The sequence below is a fragment of the Pseudomyrmex gracilis genome, unplaced genomic scaffold (assembly GCF_002006095.1).
Source record: "Pseudomyrmex gracilis isolate BER0280 unplaced genomic scaffold, ASM200609v1 scaffold_2, whole genome shotgun sequence".
In the NCBI taxonomy this organism is placed as follows: domain Eukaryota; kingdom Metazoa; phylum Arthropoda; class Insecta; order Hymenoptera; family Formicidae; genus Pseudomyrmex; species Pseudomyrmex gracilis.
The window spans coordinates 772,817-786,499 of record NW_018020586.1 but is presented as its reverse complement, the minus strand read 5'-3'; the positions used below and the strand labels follow the sequence as shown (position 1 = coordinate 786,499).

The 13,683-nt window shown below is 42.3% G+C and overlaps 1 protein-coding gene across 6 annotated transcripts in view; it reads left to right on the top strand.

Annotated features, from left to right (window-relative positions):
* The window catches only part of LOC109853395 (ETS-like protein pointed), an 89,697-nt gene that overhangs the window by 58,462 nt on the left and 17,552 nt on the right, over nt 1-13,683 (top strand). For 5 of the 6 annotated variants that reach the window (XM_020425523.1, XM_020425506.1, XM_020425514.1 and 2 more), the window contains 3 exons: nt 5,902-6,018; nt 9,076-9,279; nt 12,774-13,031. In XM_020425523.1, coding sequence (XP_020281112.1) covers nt 5,902-6,018; nt 9,076-9,279; nt 12,774-13,031 — 579 coding nt within the window. The remainder of the gene's footprint in view (nt 1-5,901; nt 6,019-9,075; nt 9,280-12,773; nt 13,032-13,683) is intronic. The other variant, XM_020425540.1, reaches the window with a different exon arrangement.

Genomic DNA, 13,683 nt, shown 5'->3' with positions numbered 1-13,683 from the left:
CGATAAGATCCGATATCTAAAGTGCGTTCAAAGTGGCGCACTTTCTCTCATTTGTGGATAGAAAAGTCGAGAAAAGAACATCTTTTTGTATTTCTAAACGTAAATAAATTGTTGCGACCTTTGCACGGTCGATCGTTCAATCGGGAGAGATAACCGCAAAGAACAGAGACAACAATGGCGCGTTTCGCGATTGCGATCTAAAGTCTGAATTTTTTTTTCTTTTTTTTTTTGACATGCAAATTTGTCCCGATCGGTTCCGCGCGCGGATATAAATTCACATTTCCCAATTTGAAACGGAACGCCGGACGTACAACAAAACTTGAATGTTGCGATATATCGCCGCGCGTTGCTCTTACAATGCTACAGAGCGCGGTCTTACATATATATTGGTTTTATTGTTGATTTCACGCGGCGTCGATGTTGCATCGGGTCTTTTGTATTGGTTTTATACGACTTTCACACGTAATCGGGAATCACACGTGCGGTTGTTACATTGCGATTCGCGCGGTGGCGATGCGTTTCGCGCGGCGTGATTTTTCCAAGGGAAAAAAAAAATACCGCAACAAGAACCCGGCCGATACCAACGGATCCGCGATAATTATGGTGCGCGCGTTATCTGTCAGAGCAGGGAGAGGAGTGACTAATCAGCCACGGGACGCGGTTAATTGGTTCGCGGTTTATATACGATGCTCGGTGATGGACGCGCGCGTGTGTACGCACGTACACACGTACGCGTGCACGCTTGCTTGCTTTAACCAATCCGTCGACACCGTCCCAGGAAGTCGAGGCCCATCATCATGGCCCACGTGATTATTATTTTCTTCCTTATCTCAGTGAAACACGCCATGATAAGAGAATCTAAACCGATACCACTGTGTGATTAATATAAAAACGTTTACTGATGATTGATGAAATGAATTCATTGGGATAGAACCATTACGGGGAAAAAAAGAGTTTATCGGCAAGAAGATTTAATTACTTCGTGGCAAGAAAAGTTGGAACTTTGTCATCTGTGGAATTTTTTTTTTTTCAACAAAAACACGAAACAATTTGAGAGTAGACTCTGCAAATTTTCTTGTCTGATCACGCAAAACTCGTTTTTCCGTGACATACTGAATACAAAGTTTTTTCTCCAGAGATTGAAAAACGATTTAGCATTATTCGCGCACAGGACCGGTTCTAACTGGAGCTCGGAAAATCCGGGTGTATTCGATCGATCGACCATTTTTTTCTTTTTTTTTTTTTTTTCTTTCTTTTTTTTTGGATTAGAAACCGGTCTTGCGAGTGATGTTCCACGGGCAATGTCCACGGGAACGGAAATCTTCCTCCCTCTCTTCGGATTGTCCCGGAGCTTTGGTAAAACGCTCTTCGCAAGATTTGTTGCGAGTGTCACGAATTAATCGCAAACAGCACGGAAGAGGGGACTTGAAGTCGCTCGTGTTATTAAGCCGAGTCTTGGACTTGCTCAGAAAAAACTTCGATTATCTCTCTTGAAAAAATATCTGTTGAATATTCATGTGGAAAATATGTAACATACATGTTGGAGATAAATATAAGTTTTATCACTTATCGGTGTTCTTTAAACAAAAACAGACCAAACTTAACGATATTCTGATAGTTTGGATAATTTTTTTAGATTTAATTTTAAATGTGTTATTTTAAAAAGGGAAAATTCTCAAGCTGACGACTCATCAGCGATTAACAAATTATCGAACTTATTCCGACGCGAGTGTCGCTTTTCGTGGGAGACACGCGCGCGTTTGAAAATTGAAATTAATTGACGCGAGTAACGAGTGGCAAATTGCGCGCGAAGATTACTTACGGCTAATTATGGAATGCGCTTTCGTGTTATCGCAGCGAAACACGCGGTTTCGCGATAATCGTCGGTTAACAATGACGCGCTACTTGCTCGTTACCATCGCGCCGCGGCACGCTATCAACCACCGCTTTACAACAAGGACTCCTTCCTTCTCCCTCGGTCCTGGGCGATTTATCAGCGTCGCGGCGAAACCAACTGTTTCGCGATTGCGATATCCCGCCTGGGGGATTACCATCGCGCAGTACTCTCTCCTGGAATTTTTCAGTGCCCCAATGGGCTGTGATAATCTCAGTCTGTCCGTCCACCCGCCCGCCCGCCCGCCCATGATAATACGCGGTTGCGATAACGTATCCCGAATCGCGCGCTATCAACCCGAAACACAAAGTGTTTTGTTTTCAACGCAATTGCCGCGCATTTAATACGTTATAACGTGTGATTTTATTGACGTACACGTTACACCTAACTCGATTCAGAAAAAAATAACGTGCATATTTTATATTATTAATTTGCGTTAATTATATTTTATATACATCAATTACACGCGACGTGAAGATTTCGCCGCAAAAATGCGCGCGCATTGTTTGCCGCCGCCGGCAGACGGGCGATTAGATATACGACTTTTAAAACGCCGCGTGCAAATAACGCGTAACGATTCGCTCGCGTCGCAATTTGTTGTTGCACACACGCAACAACTCGCGGGAGGAGACGAAGATTTTTCTGTTTGCTTCCCTCCCGAGGGCTTCTTACGAGCGGGATGAATGGCCTTTACCGGCCTAGTCACGCCGCGATGCGATGGGATGCGAAACCGACGCGAACGGGTCCGAGCCACCGACCCGGAGAGAGCAACAGGTGTACACCGCAGAAAGGAGGCGCGGGCACACGTTGATACCAACACGTGCTTCTTGCGCGCTCTCGGACTCGGCATATAAGTAGTTCAGTTTCAGCGCGACGTGCAAGCATACCCTAGAGGCAGTACCACTTTGTGGTTTCCATGATGATAATTTTGCGTTCAGATTTTCAACGTATAGCGTGTCGCACAAACAAGATTTCAGTAGATTTCAAAAACGTCGAAATAAATAAACCACTCGCTTAATAACAAATTTGCATGGGATAAAAAACAACGGACAAATTTTTGAAGACGCACTTCTCTTGCGCGCGCAATGCGCGCACGGAACAGCTGCCGCAGTTGTTTGGTTGCCGAGTATTCCCGAGGCGTCGAGGGAAAAGAGGGATAAGACGCTTGGCAGCACGTGCCTCTTGCGCCGGTTTACGCTCGTGAAGGTTACACACACTCATCCCGTTGTGTTCCAGATGGACAAGAGAGAGAGAAAGAGAGAGAGAGCGAGAGAGAAAGAAAAAGAAAAAGAGAGAAAAAAAAAGAAATCTTATAAACAACTGCGGAGCTCTCTTGGGTCGCGCTTGGGTTCGGGAGCTGCTTTTCATGTGTCGCACGTTGTGCTCGGCTTAATTATCGTTTTCTCAGACGCATCGAACACGTCGTTGCGTTAATTAAAATCCTTGTTTTATTGATTATTTTTTGAAGATGTTACTTTCGTGTTATTTTAATTTTTTTTTTGTAGCAAAGCTTTTTTTTTTTATTACTTGTTAATTATTGAGCATATTTTTTCCGATTCGATCGAAGCTAGAGAATAATATATTCCGTTAGCAAAACGTAACGGAACCATAATTTTGTTTTTTTCTTCTTTTTCAACGAGAGAAGCTTAGCTGAGAGACTTTAACATTATTTCTACGTGTAGTTGTGAGAGATTTCGTAATGAGCAGAATTATGAAAACACGTTCACGGACGATATATTTCATCTAAAACTGGCGATCTCGGTCGGATTGCCATAAATCGCTGTTACTCGTGATTACATTTTTATGTTAAAAGGAGTCTTTTATTCAGAGAGTTTGAAAGGAGCGATCGCATAACGTACACGCACATCATCTACATACCGATGCGGAGAACTAACTAACTATTTCTGCAGAACGTTCCTTTTTAATTATTCTCGATTATAAATGTGCGTTTTAAGCTAACACACACACATACGCACCGAGTGAAATAGATAAGGAAAATATTTTCATTGGTTTAGCATTAATCGGTCGGAAAATATAAACTCCGTCTCTACGTTACACTAAGCGGCTGCAAATAACGCGCGTTGTATGCAAATTTATGTTGGACGCGCACCGGGTCAAATGCCATCTAGGTCGCGGGGCTGTTTTGAATTTCTATTCGATTAAGTGACGATCGAGAATGTGTTCGGTATCAATCGACTCGATCGATCGGCCGTGCGCGATCACATTTTTTTTTTTTTATATTTAAAAAAATAATAATAATAAACTACAAAAACACTCGTTAATCTTCCAACCGATACACAGCACCTGCCAACGGCACGTATCGCGTTTTCTCGATCTTCCTCTTCATCATTCGGGGCGCAAATGATACATTACGGTTCTGATTTATTAATGCGGCGGAGGATGTATTTTAACGGCAAACCTTCCAGGGTAACGTAACAAGCAGACGCTCTTGCGTATTTAAGATCCACAAATCTTTTTTGGAAAAAAATCTCTTAAGTTGTTTAATTATTGTTTGTTTATTAGAATTGTTTAAAACAAATATGTAAACAGCATCTTCCAGTTGTATTCACATTTTTTCGAAGTAATCCTCTTTTAATTATTTGCGAGATAGAGCAAATGTTTATTTGTTCCGCATACTTTCATAAACAAAAAACAAAAAAAAACAAACAAACAGTATATTAGTTGATACAAATTTTCAGGTCGATTATTTACTCGACACCGACCCGTGCAAAACGTCGTTCCTACGAAACTGCGCGCCCCGTTAAAATTCCGCTCGCGTAACGTGGTTTATGCGCCGTTGGCACGTGAATTTTCAATAGATCGTTTTGCGCCCACCGCTCGCGTACGTCACGACTCACGACGCTTACAGCAGGACGCTTATCTTTAGACTATCGGCTACGTGGTCGAGCACAATTTTCGAGACGTTTCTCGCATTCGTCGCCTCTTGGCTCGTTGCATCTTTTCGCAAGCTCCGACCGAAAAATGAATTTTGTTTTGGCACTTTTACGCGAACTTTTTCGACTTTTCAATTTTCTCAACAAAAACGTGTGAAACGAGATTTACACACTCGACCCGCGTACGTCGATCGTTTAAATAATTATACACGTCACTGAATCTCTCACTCTCTTTCCCTGTGTAGACAACGTTTTGGAATATAAAAATAAAAATTAATAAAGTTTTATAAATTATTTCTGATCGAAAGTTAAGCAAATTCGCGATGACGAAGGGGAAACGCGTGTAAGGGGACCACGCGTTTGAAAAATCTCATAAAACTCGGGACATATTTTTCAGTTTAATGCGATGCATTGCTTCGATTCCTACGAATAGAATTTCATATCGAGATTGAGGGTTTAATATCATATATTAGACACAAACGCGCACCTCGAAGCGCGGAATAAACAAAGTAACGACGACGACGATGACGACGACGACGACAACGACGACGACGACGACGACGACGACGACGATGCACCTGCCTACTCCGGACGGCAGTTGCACCCCTCTTTATGACGATGCTATCTAAGATGGCTATGTGTGCTCCCTTCGCTTCGTAGCTTCGCTTCGTAGCTTCGCTTTTGCTCGCTTCGCCGTTGCTGGTAGCCGCGACACCTGACGCACGTACGTAAACGCGCGCGCACGTACATGCACACACACACACACACGTGCGACGTACACGCGGCTTGCACGCGCACCTTCTCGCCTGTGAGAAGCAACATTAACCTGTCTTCTCACACATGGAAAGTGATGTTGTATTTCTTGTTTTGACGTTTTAAAATTCTTTGCAATTGCATTTCGACCGTTGAAGGCGGTGGAAATGCACGGAATAAGACGTAAATTAAATGATATCTCGAGACAAGATACCTTTCTTTTTCTTCTAGTTCCCGAACAATTTCTGTTAATCCAATAAGACATCTCGATCAAGAGTTAAAAAAGCAATTTTAATTTTTTACTTCAAAGTGTTTTTTTTTTTAAATAATTGTATGGCATTTTCTGTTTTCTTTTTCCAGATATACCGGCGCAAGTGCCGCCATTAACACCGGGGACCAACAAGAAGATGACCGAGGCTCTGGAGGCCTCCTTCGCATCTTGGGAAAAGGAACGACTGCGCTTGAACATAACTAAAGGTCAGGATTCGTATTCGTCATCTTATTTTTGTTCCAAGATCCACTACAAGTGTGCGATTATATGTAATTAGTCCCTCGCCATAAAATCCGCTCGGCGGCGTCACGTCGAAATTCACAATCGCGAGAATCGACTTATCGGCACAAAAAACTGTCGGAGTCGGTGGAATTTATTCATCGCCTCGCCGTTGTTCAAGTTGTTGAAAAATCGCTGCCGAGAGCGGCGAAGCGAAGGGTGAGAGGACGCACACACGCGCAATATACGTGCGCACCTATTGCTTTTGCGTGCATACGCGCGTGCGTGAGAGACGCGCGTAGACACGGAGACGACGCGGGTGCGCGCGATGTGACGCGATGTGCGACGAGGCGATGTGCTGCGACGAAGCGATGTGCAGGAATTGTGAATGTGATGTTGATGGTTTTGATGGGGAGCCGATGCCACACATCCGGTATGCGCATTCAGAGCCACGCGGGTGTGACGTTACTTCCGGTCTACATGCCCTGGGTTCGTACCCTCCAGGCCAGATCACCTACAGTCTGACCTCCGTGAACCTAACGAACCACCTCCTCTCCTTTCTCTTTCTGTCTCTCTTTCTCTCTCGCGTCATTTCACTTGATGTGTTTCGGTCTGAGACCGCCGCCACGTCTCGCGTCTGTGCTTTTTTTTTATTTCTGCGGATTGGTAAGTTTCTTTTTTCGTACTTCTGTGTGTTTCCGATTGTTCACAAAAAATAAAATTCACGCATCATCATTCGAGGATAGTTAACTCAGAATGACGTTTTACTTTTTTGTTGTTTTGAGATGATGTTTAAATGTACTTTGCGCGTTTAAATTGTTTTTACATTGATACAAATGTTTTTAAAGCAAGAGATAAAAGGAAAAAATCAAACTTTGATTAAAATTTAAGAAGCAAAAGTCTGTCTATCCGAGAGAAAGAGAGAGAAAGAGAGAAAGGAGGGACGACTCCATAAATAATTAATAAAATTCGAAAAATCTTTAGAGTAAGTATTGTTACATTGTCTGTGTGCGTGTGTCTGTATGTGAGGGTGTGTACGTAGGTACTACGTACTACTATGGCGAAGACATTATACTATGGAGAGGACGCAGCGTGCATTCACAATTACGTTCTGACGCGTCATATCGCATTCGCTATTATGACTTATTCAGAATCTATCCCTCTTTGGAATAATAAATACGAGCGGGATTCTTGTTCGTGTTATAAAGATAAATATTTCTACGAAATGTGAGTTTCGAAACACCTCTCGGGTACATTAACACAACAGACGATACGTTGTCGGATACGTTGCATTCGAAGTATCACGAAACGAGTGGTTTTTATTTTCGATTTTGTGAAAGACGCTCTGAAAAAATGTCGAAAAGATTGAACAATTTTTCGTTTCTTGATCAATTTCGCAATAAATCTGTGTTTTAATTCTGTTACTTCAAGCGTGACACGTTGTGACAGATGTGGACGCATTGTCAGAAAAACAAAAATCGCGCCTGCAGGTATCGACTTTCGATACGTTTAAATGATTAAAAAAAAAAAAAAAAAAAAGCGAAAAAACAGAAGGAAAACTGAACGAGACTCAAACACTAGTGAAAGATTATCCACGTACGCGCAACAGTTGACTGTTGGCGAAACAGAAACGTGCGCGTGTGTGGAATCGGCGCATGCGCCAAGGGGGGTTTGCGTTCAAATGCGAAGCGAGAAAGAGAGTGTAAAGTCTGCTAACAACGCTGACAAGAAATAAGTTGAGCAAATATCAATACCGATCCTCAAACAGAGTCGGCCGCTTTGAACCCGTGCCGTTAACACTCTCTCTTGTCGCCTCAGTGTACGTGCGCTGCTCGCTCATTTCTTTTTTTTTTTTTTTTTTTTTTTTTTTTATATTTATATNTTTATATCTTATTCCACACAAAAGACAGACGTCAATTCAGTTCGCGCGCGCTTGATTTACAAACAATATGTTCTTCCTCCCGTCACGTCACTTCCATTTGTTGAATCAATTCAAATCTTTCTCATTAAACGATCGCGTGATATTAAAACTTTTTAATCAAAACATTTGATTTTGAATTTTACAAATAAGTTTACTTTGTTTTTTCTTTTCTTCTGCGATACTTTTTTTTTTTTTTAACCATCTTACGTATCGCGGAATTTCCCGCAATCTTTGCAAAGACGAAGATCCATCTCTCCCGCTTGCTAGCATTTAAAAAGACGACTACGAAATGCTCGCGCGAGCAAAAGCTACATATACATCGGCAAGTCGCTACGTTAGCAACTTCTGTTTGCGTTATGAGCCGAACTGTACTTTTACGCGGAGAGATACCACGAAACAATGCGGAGAGACACGCGTGCAAATATGGGCGCGCACCTCAAATGGGACATTCCAATGTTTCTCGGTATTGTTTCTACCAAAGATGGGAACAGACTCATCTCCATGTCAAACGGAAAACCGTGATAATGATATCACTCTGTTCGTTCTTAACGAGCTCGCATTATGATTAATGAGATGTCTATGAAAGAGAGACTAGATAATGTACATATATAAGCTCTTGAATAATCTAACTCCATAATGGAAAAAAACATTTCAGAAAAACACACGACAAATGGATTTAAAAGATCAATCATTTAGTATTGTCAGTAGTTGTCTAGTTGTTCTGGAGCCGTTTTTTTTTTTTTTTTTTTATCTTTCTGAATAAATCGTTATCTGAGATTAGAAACAAAAGATCTTTAGAAAGGTCTCAAAAAAAAAAAAAAAAAAAAAAATTAAGCGATTGAGTTATCTATAGCGATAATAAAAGAATATTTTTCAAAACTGAATATTAAAGGTCACGTCTAGATGTTTGTGTTTGCAAGTAGCTAACAGTTGTAAGAATTTTTGTAATTTTTGACTAAATATATTATTACGTAATGAGGTTCGAAGACCCTTTGAAAAAAAATCGACTTTCGTCTGTATCTTCCAGATAAAAACGAACTCCCTTAAATTATTGAATAGATAAGATTGCCTCAAGTTTTGTTCTCAGAATAGTTGAAGAACGAGTTGATCTTTTACTTTTCAGATCCGAGGCAATGGTCGGAAACAGCTGTTGCTCATTGGCTGCACTGGGCTATCAGGGAGTTCTCCCTGGAAGGTGTGGCGATGCAGCCGTGGCAGCACATGACCGGGAAACAGATTTGTGCCATGGGGAAAGAGTCCTTTCTAGCACGTGCCCCCAGCTACACGGGCGACATTCTTTGGGAACATCTCGAGATCCTGCAGAAAGGTGAATGTCACTCCATCTCGTAGAAATACTTAACAATTTTCGAATATTTTAAACCTAATTTTATATTTTAAGTTCCTCTCTACTTGCGCGCGTTGTAAGATAATTCGAAGGAGAACATCGTTCTAGTCTCTACAAAAGCTTTTGTGCGTTTTTAATCGCGAGAGTTTTTTTTTTTATTAATCTAGAGGTACAATTGTACAAGTTGCGCAAAAACCATAAACAATCAGAGGATTCCGCGCATTATAATAATCGCGCAAGAAGTTCTCGTCGCGCGCGCGCGCGCTGCGCTCTTTTTGCGGTGAGGTGGGCGCGCGCACCATCTTAGTACGACAATACCGATCGAATTTCCGTAAAATCGCGATGTCACGGCGCAGCTCCTCGTGCTACACGAGCAAAAAGACACCGGCGAACAATGACGAACGGGCGTTGCGCGCGGGTGATGGCCATCTTTCTCTCTCTCTCTCTCCCTTTTTCTCCTTCCCCATATCTCCCGTTTCGTAGCGTTGAATCGAATCTCCGCGTTTTTACCTCGCGCACGAGAAGAGAATGAGAAGGAGAAAGACGGAGCGCACGCCATAGAAACTCTTATCCCGGATATCCTGCGCGGCCGCCAAAAACGCGCCATTGCCGCGGCCACTTTAGACGCATTTCGGGAGGGATATATACTCGTGCGCACCAAAAAGAATTCACTCGAATTTCGATCTCACGTCCTGGCACCGTCAATGGCCTCCGGGAGGAGGAGGAGACTCTGGACGCGGGGTGCGTTTTTCCCTTCCTATTAAATCCCTCGTGCTTCTTTTATACGGTGAGCGCGCGCGCGCGCGCTGAAAACAAGTCAAGTTCACGGAAAAAATACTCGCTCGATCGTTTCATAGGATTTGACAAAGCCGGAAAAATTCAAGGGGAAAAACTATCTCCCTGTATAGAAATACACTTCGCGTGGAATAGAATAGACTGGAACAAGTGGAAAAACAGCGCAGGTGTAGGAAAAAGAGAAGGTTCTAGATCTAAATTGTTTATTAAATACAATAATTATTTATCGTTTTAGTGTAAAAAGACGTAATACACACAAAGCGAAAAAAAAAAATATAAAAGAAAATTAATTAAAAAACTCGAAAAAAAAGGATAGGGAATTGTAAGAAAAATTAAAATAATTCAGAAGTGAAAAAAGGGAGAGTTCGGAAAAATGTAGAAAAAAAAAAAACGAAGAGAGAAAAGCGAAGAGTTATAGATTTAGATCGTACGAAATGATGAGACAGGAAGCGGAGGTTCGCGCTCGTGATTTAACTCCCGTTAAGTAAAACCCCCGTACTTCCTTATCGATTATTCATGTTGTCTCATCATCGGCACCGAGGGACCCGGAGGCTTAATCGACTAGTGCGATCTAAGGACGTTTACTGCTAACGGTATCCTCTCCACAAAACCCCGAGAGATTCGTCTCGAATACGTAATCTCGCTCGCGTCGAAAGGGAGCGTTTAAGATAAAAGCGCGCGATCATGGCGGAATGGCGTTTTTCTACGAATAAACCACATGTTATTCACAAAACAAACTTCCGATCGGATGAAAATTAAATAAATCTGTTTTGTCCGATTTAAATTACTTACGACACCAAGTTTGTTACAAGATCGCGATGAAATATGTTCGTAAAAACTCGAGCTTCTAACAAAATATTTTGACAGAAATGTATTTCAAAATATATTAAATATTTTTTAAATATATATTTTTTTTTTTAAAACAAAGAGAGAAGCTTTAAAATGTTTCTCTTAATTTTTAGGATTCTTTTGCACCGGTTGTAGCGTGACTGTCGCTACAACAGGTCGTGTATTTCGTTATCCGCGTTTTTTTACTGAAAAAAGAAAACAAAATAAAGTGAAATGCGTGATTTCGCGGACGGTGAAGGCAAAAAAAAAAAGAGAATCGAGATAAAAATCGTCGTCTTTGTGTTTTCCACATTCCGGGGTATGCGATTCATTATCGTGCTATGATTGTGAACGATGTTACATGTCGCCGCATGATCTCCCTCCTCCTGTGACGACTGTCGCGGGGCAACGGTAATTTAACTGAAGCCTAGCGTGTGCGCGCCCGACTACTCGCGACACGACGACGCGGGTAATCGCTTTGATTCTGCGAATGAGAACGGATGTGTTAGGAAACGCGCTCTTGCGTTGTAAAAAAAAAAAAAAAAAAAAAAAGTAGAAACTAAAAAGCTGCATCTTCCTGTCGCGGGGCGATACCTATCGGATTCACGGTTGAAATTCATTAATGCCCGCGCGTTTCGCCATCGCCGAAACGGATAAATCGATCTCTTTTGTGTGCCGCGTCGCATCGAGATCTGGAGTTGATCGATGAGTTCCGCGCGCAGATTTTTTCTCGCACTTGATCACCGCCACGCGCGAAAGAAGTTTTAATTTTCCCTAAAAGCGCGTGTTTTTGGTTCAACGTTGACGAGAGAACCTCTCGCGAAATCGAAAATTCTGATGAAACTTTGTAGAGGGAGAAAATAGTCGAATGTAGAAATTTTCAGTTGCTACCCAAAAACGATTCTAAGGGGTGAGACTATCTTTCATAAAAAAAAAAAAAAAAAAAAAAAACAGTTTCTGGCGGTTCACGTCTTAGAATCGCTTTTGGGAAGCAACTGGAAATTTTTGCATTCGTCTATTCACCTCTTCTACATGACTACAAGGTTTTATCGAAACCAGAATTTCGCGAAGTTCCCACGTGAGAATAAAATTGTCGTCAATGACGGGCGAAAATAACGCTCACATATCGCAACCGAGGATTATTTGCATATTAAAAGCAAAGCGGTGTAAGAAAGTTACAAAAACGTGAGGAGCGTTTCTTGGCACGTATGTAGGTTTTGCGCGCGTGCACACACACACACACACACACACACATTTTTAGAGACTACAACTGTTCGACGCGAATTTCCTAGAAACGTTAAAAACAGCGGTTGATGATGAATCACGGCAAGCTACTCCTTCGCAATAGCACGGTCGCGATGATGATAGTGCTACTTCAGATCGTTAATCACGATTACAGTCGCGCGATGCGCGCAACGATCGCGGCTTATACGGGGGGGTGGGGGAGGAAGAGTGTTATACCTTAATGACAACATTGTAACATTTGTTGTTGGCGTAATCAACACGCACTGAGAAAAAAAATACCATGAGACGCACGCGCCGATTGCAGTATTTCGATAAGTTTTATCTGTTGGATTGTTTACGTTTCGGCGTGTAAGTCTCTTTTTCTTGTAAGAAAAACGTACTTTGATAAGACAAAAATAACAAACCCACAAAATAAAACACGATAATAGATCGTTGTTAGTGTTCGGAAAACTTGCGAAGCGAAATCACATTTGTTTAATGTTCCCGCAAGTGTATCGGCGTTCGTGATTGATTAATTAGGCAGTTAATGAGACAGACGCGGCGATTAGCTCTCTAGACGCGCAATGTATGCAGATCGGTTGAGGATTTTATCTCCGTTTTACATTCAGATGTCGACGCAGCAAAGGCCTCAGTGGAGAACGTGCCGGCGAACTTGTATGAAAGTGTATGCGTGCCAGATTTAGGTGATTTTTTGGCGTACCAGAGCGGCGGTCATCACGTGACACCCACGGAGCATAAAAATCCTCCGTCTACGCCGGTCGGTTCAGTCACCAATTCCTCCGGTCCTCCTCAGAGCGCTACGCAACCCCCGGTACAACCCTCTTCGGGCGCGGTCTCTCTGCCCACGAGACAGTATCATAACGACGGTAAGTCCATATTTTAACTACTCCTGTGTGAATTCAAAAAATTGGCGCGTTCTTTCAAATTTCGTACATGCTACGTTTTTGTTTCTGCAAATTTTTAAATACGATCTTCGGATATTGTTTTCGATACTTTCTTCAAAACGAACAATTGGCTGAAAAAAAAACGGGGAAGGGATGAGAGAGAAAAGTCACGCGAAAGTCGTTTGTAAAATTAAAGAACGCGCGTAGAAGACTACATTTTTGTCGTTTTCAACGAGCAACCGACAGATAGTCGTAATTGGTTGTTTCCTCCATTTCTCCGCACCCTCCCTCCCTTCCTTTCCTTTCTCGATACCGATAACTGCTCGCGTGCATACGCAAGTGACTGCTAAATTACCGCGACAAGCCGGTTTTATTTATTTCTCCGATTGCGAGTATATATACAAACGAAAGCGTGGAGGAGTTTCTCATTGTTACGTCAGATCGGCTGATAACATCTCTCTCCAGGTTGGCGCGTTTGCACGTGTTGCAAACACAAACCCCTCATTATCGTCACCGTTCGTTTCTCATTTAACGTTTTTCTTCATCGTCATCGTCGTATACCCCGGGTGTTCCCCCGCGTGACAAGTCGCGATTTCACCGACGCGTCGCGAAATCGAATCGCGTCAAACGTCTG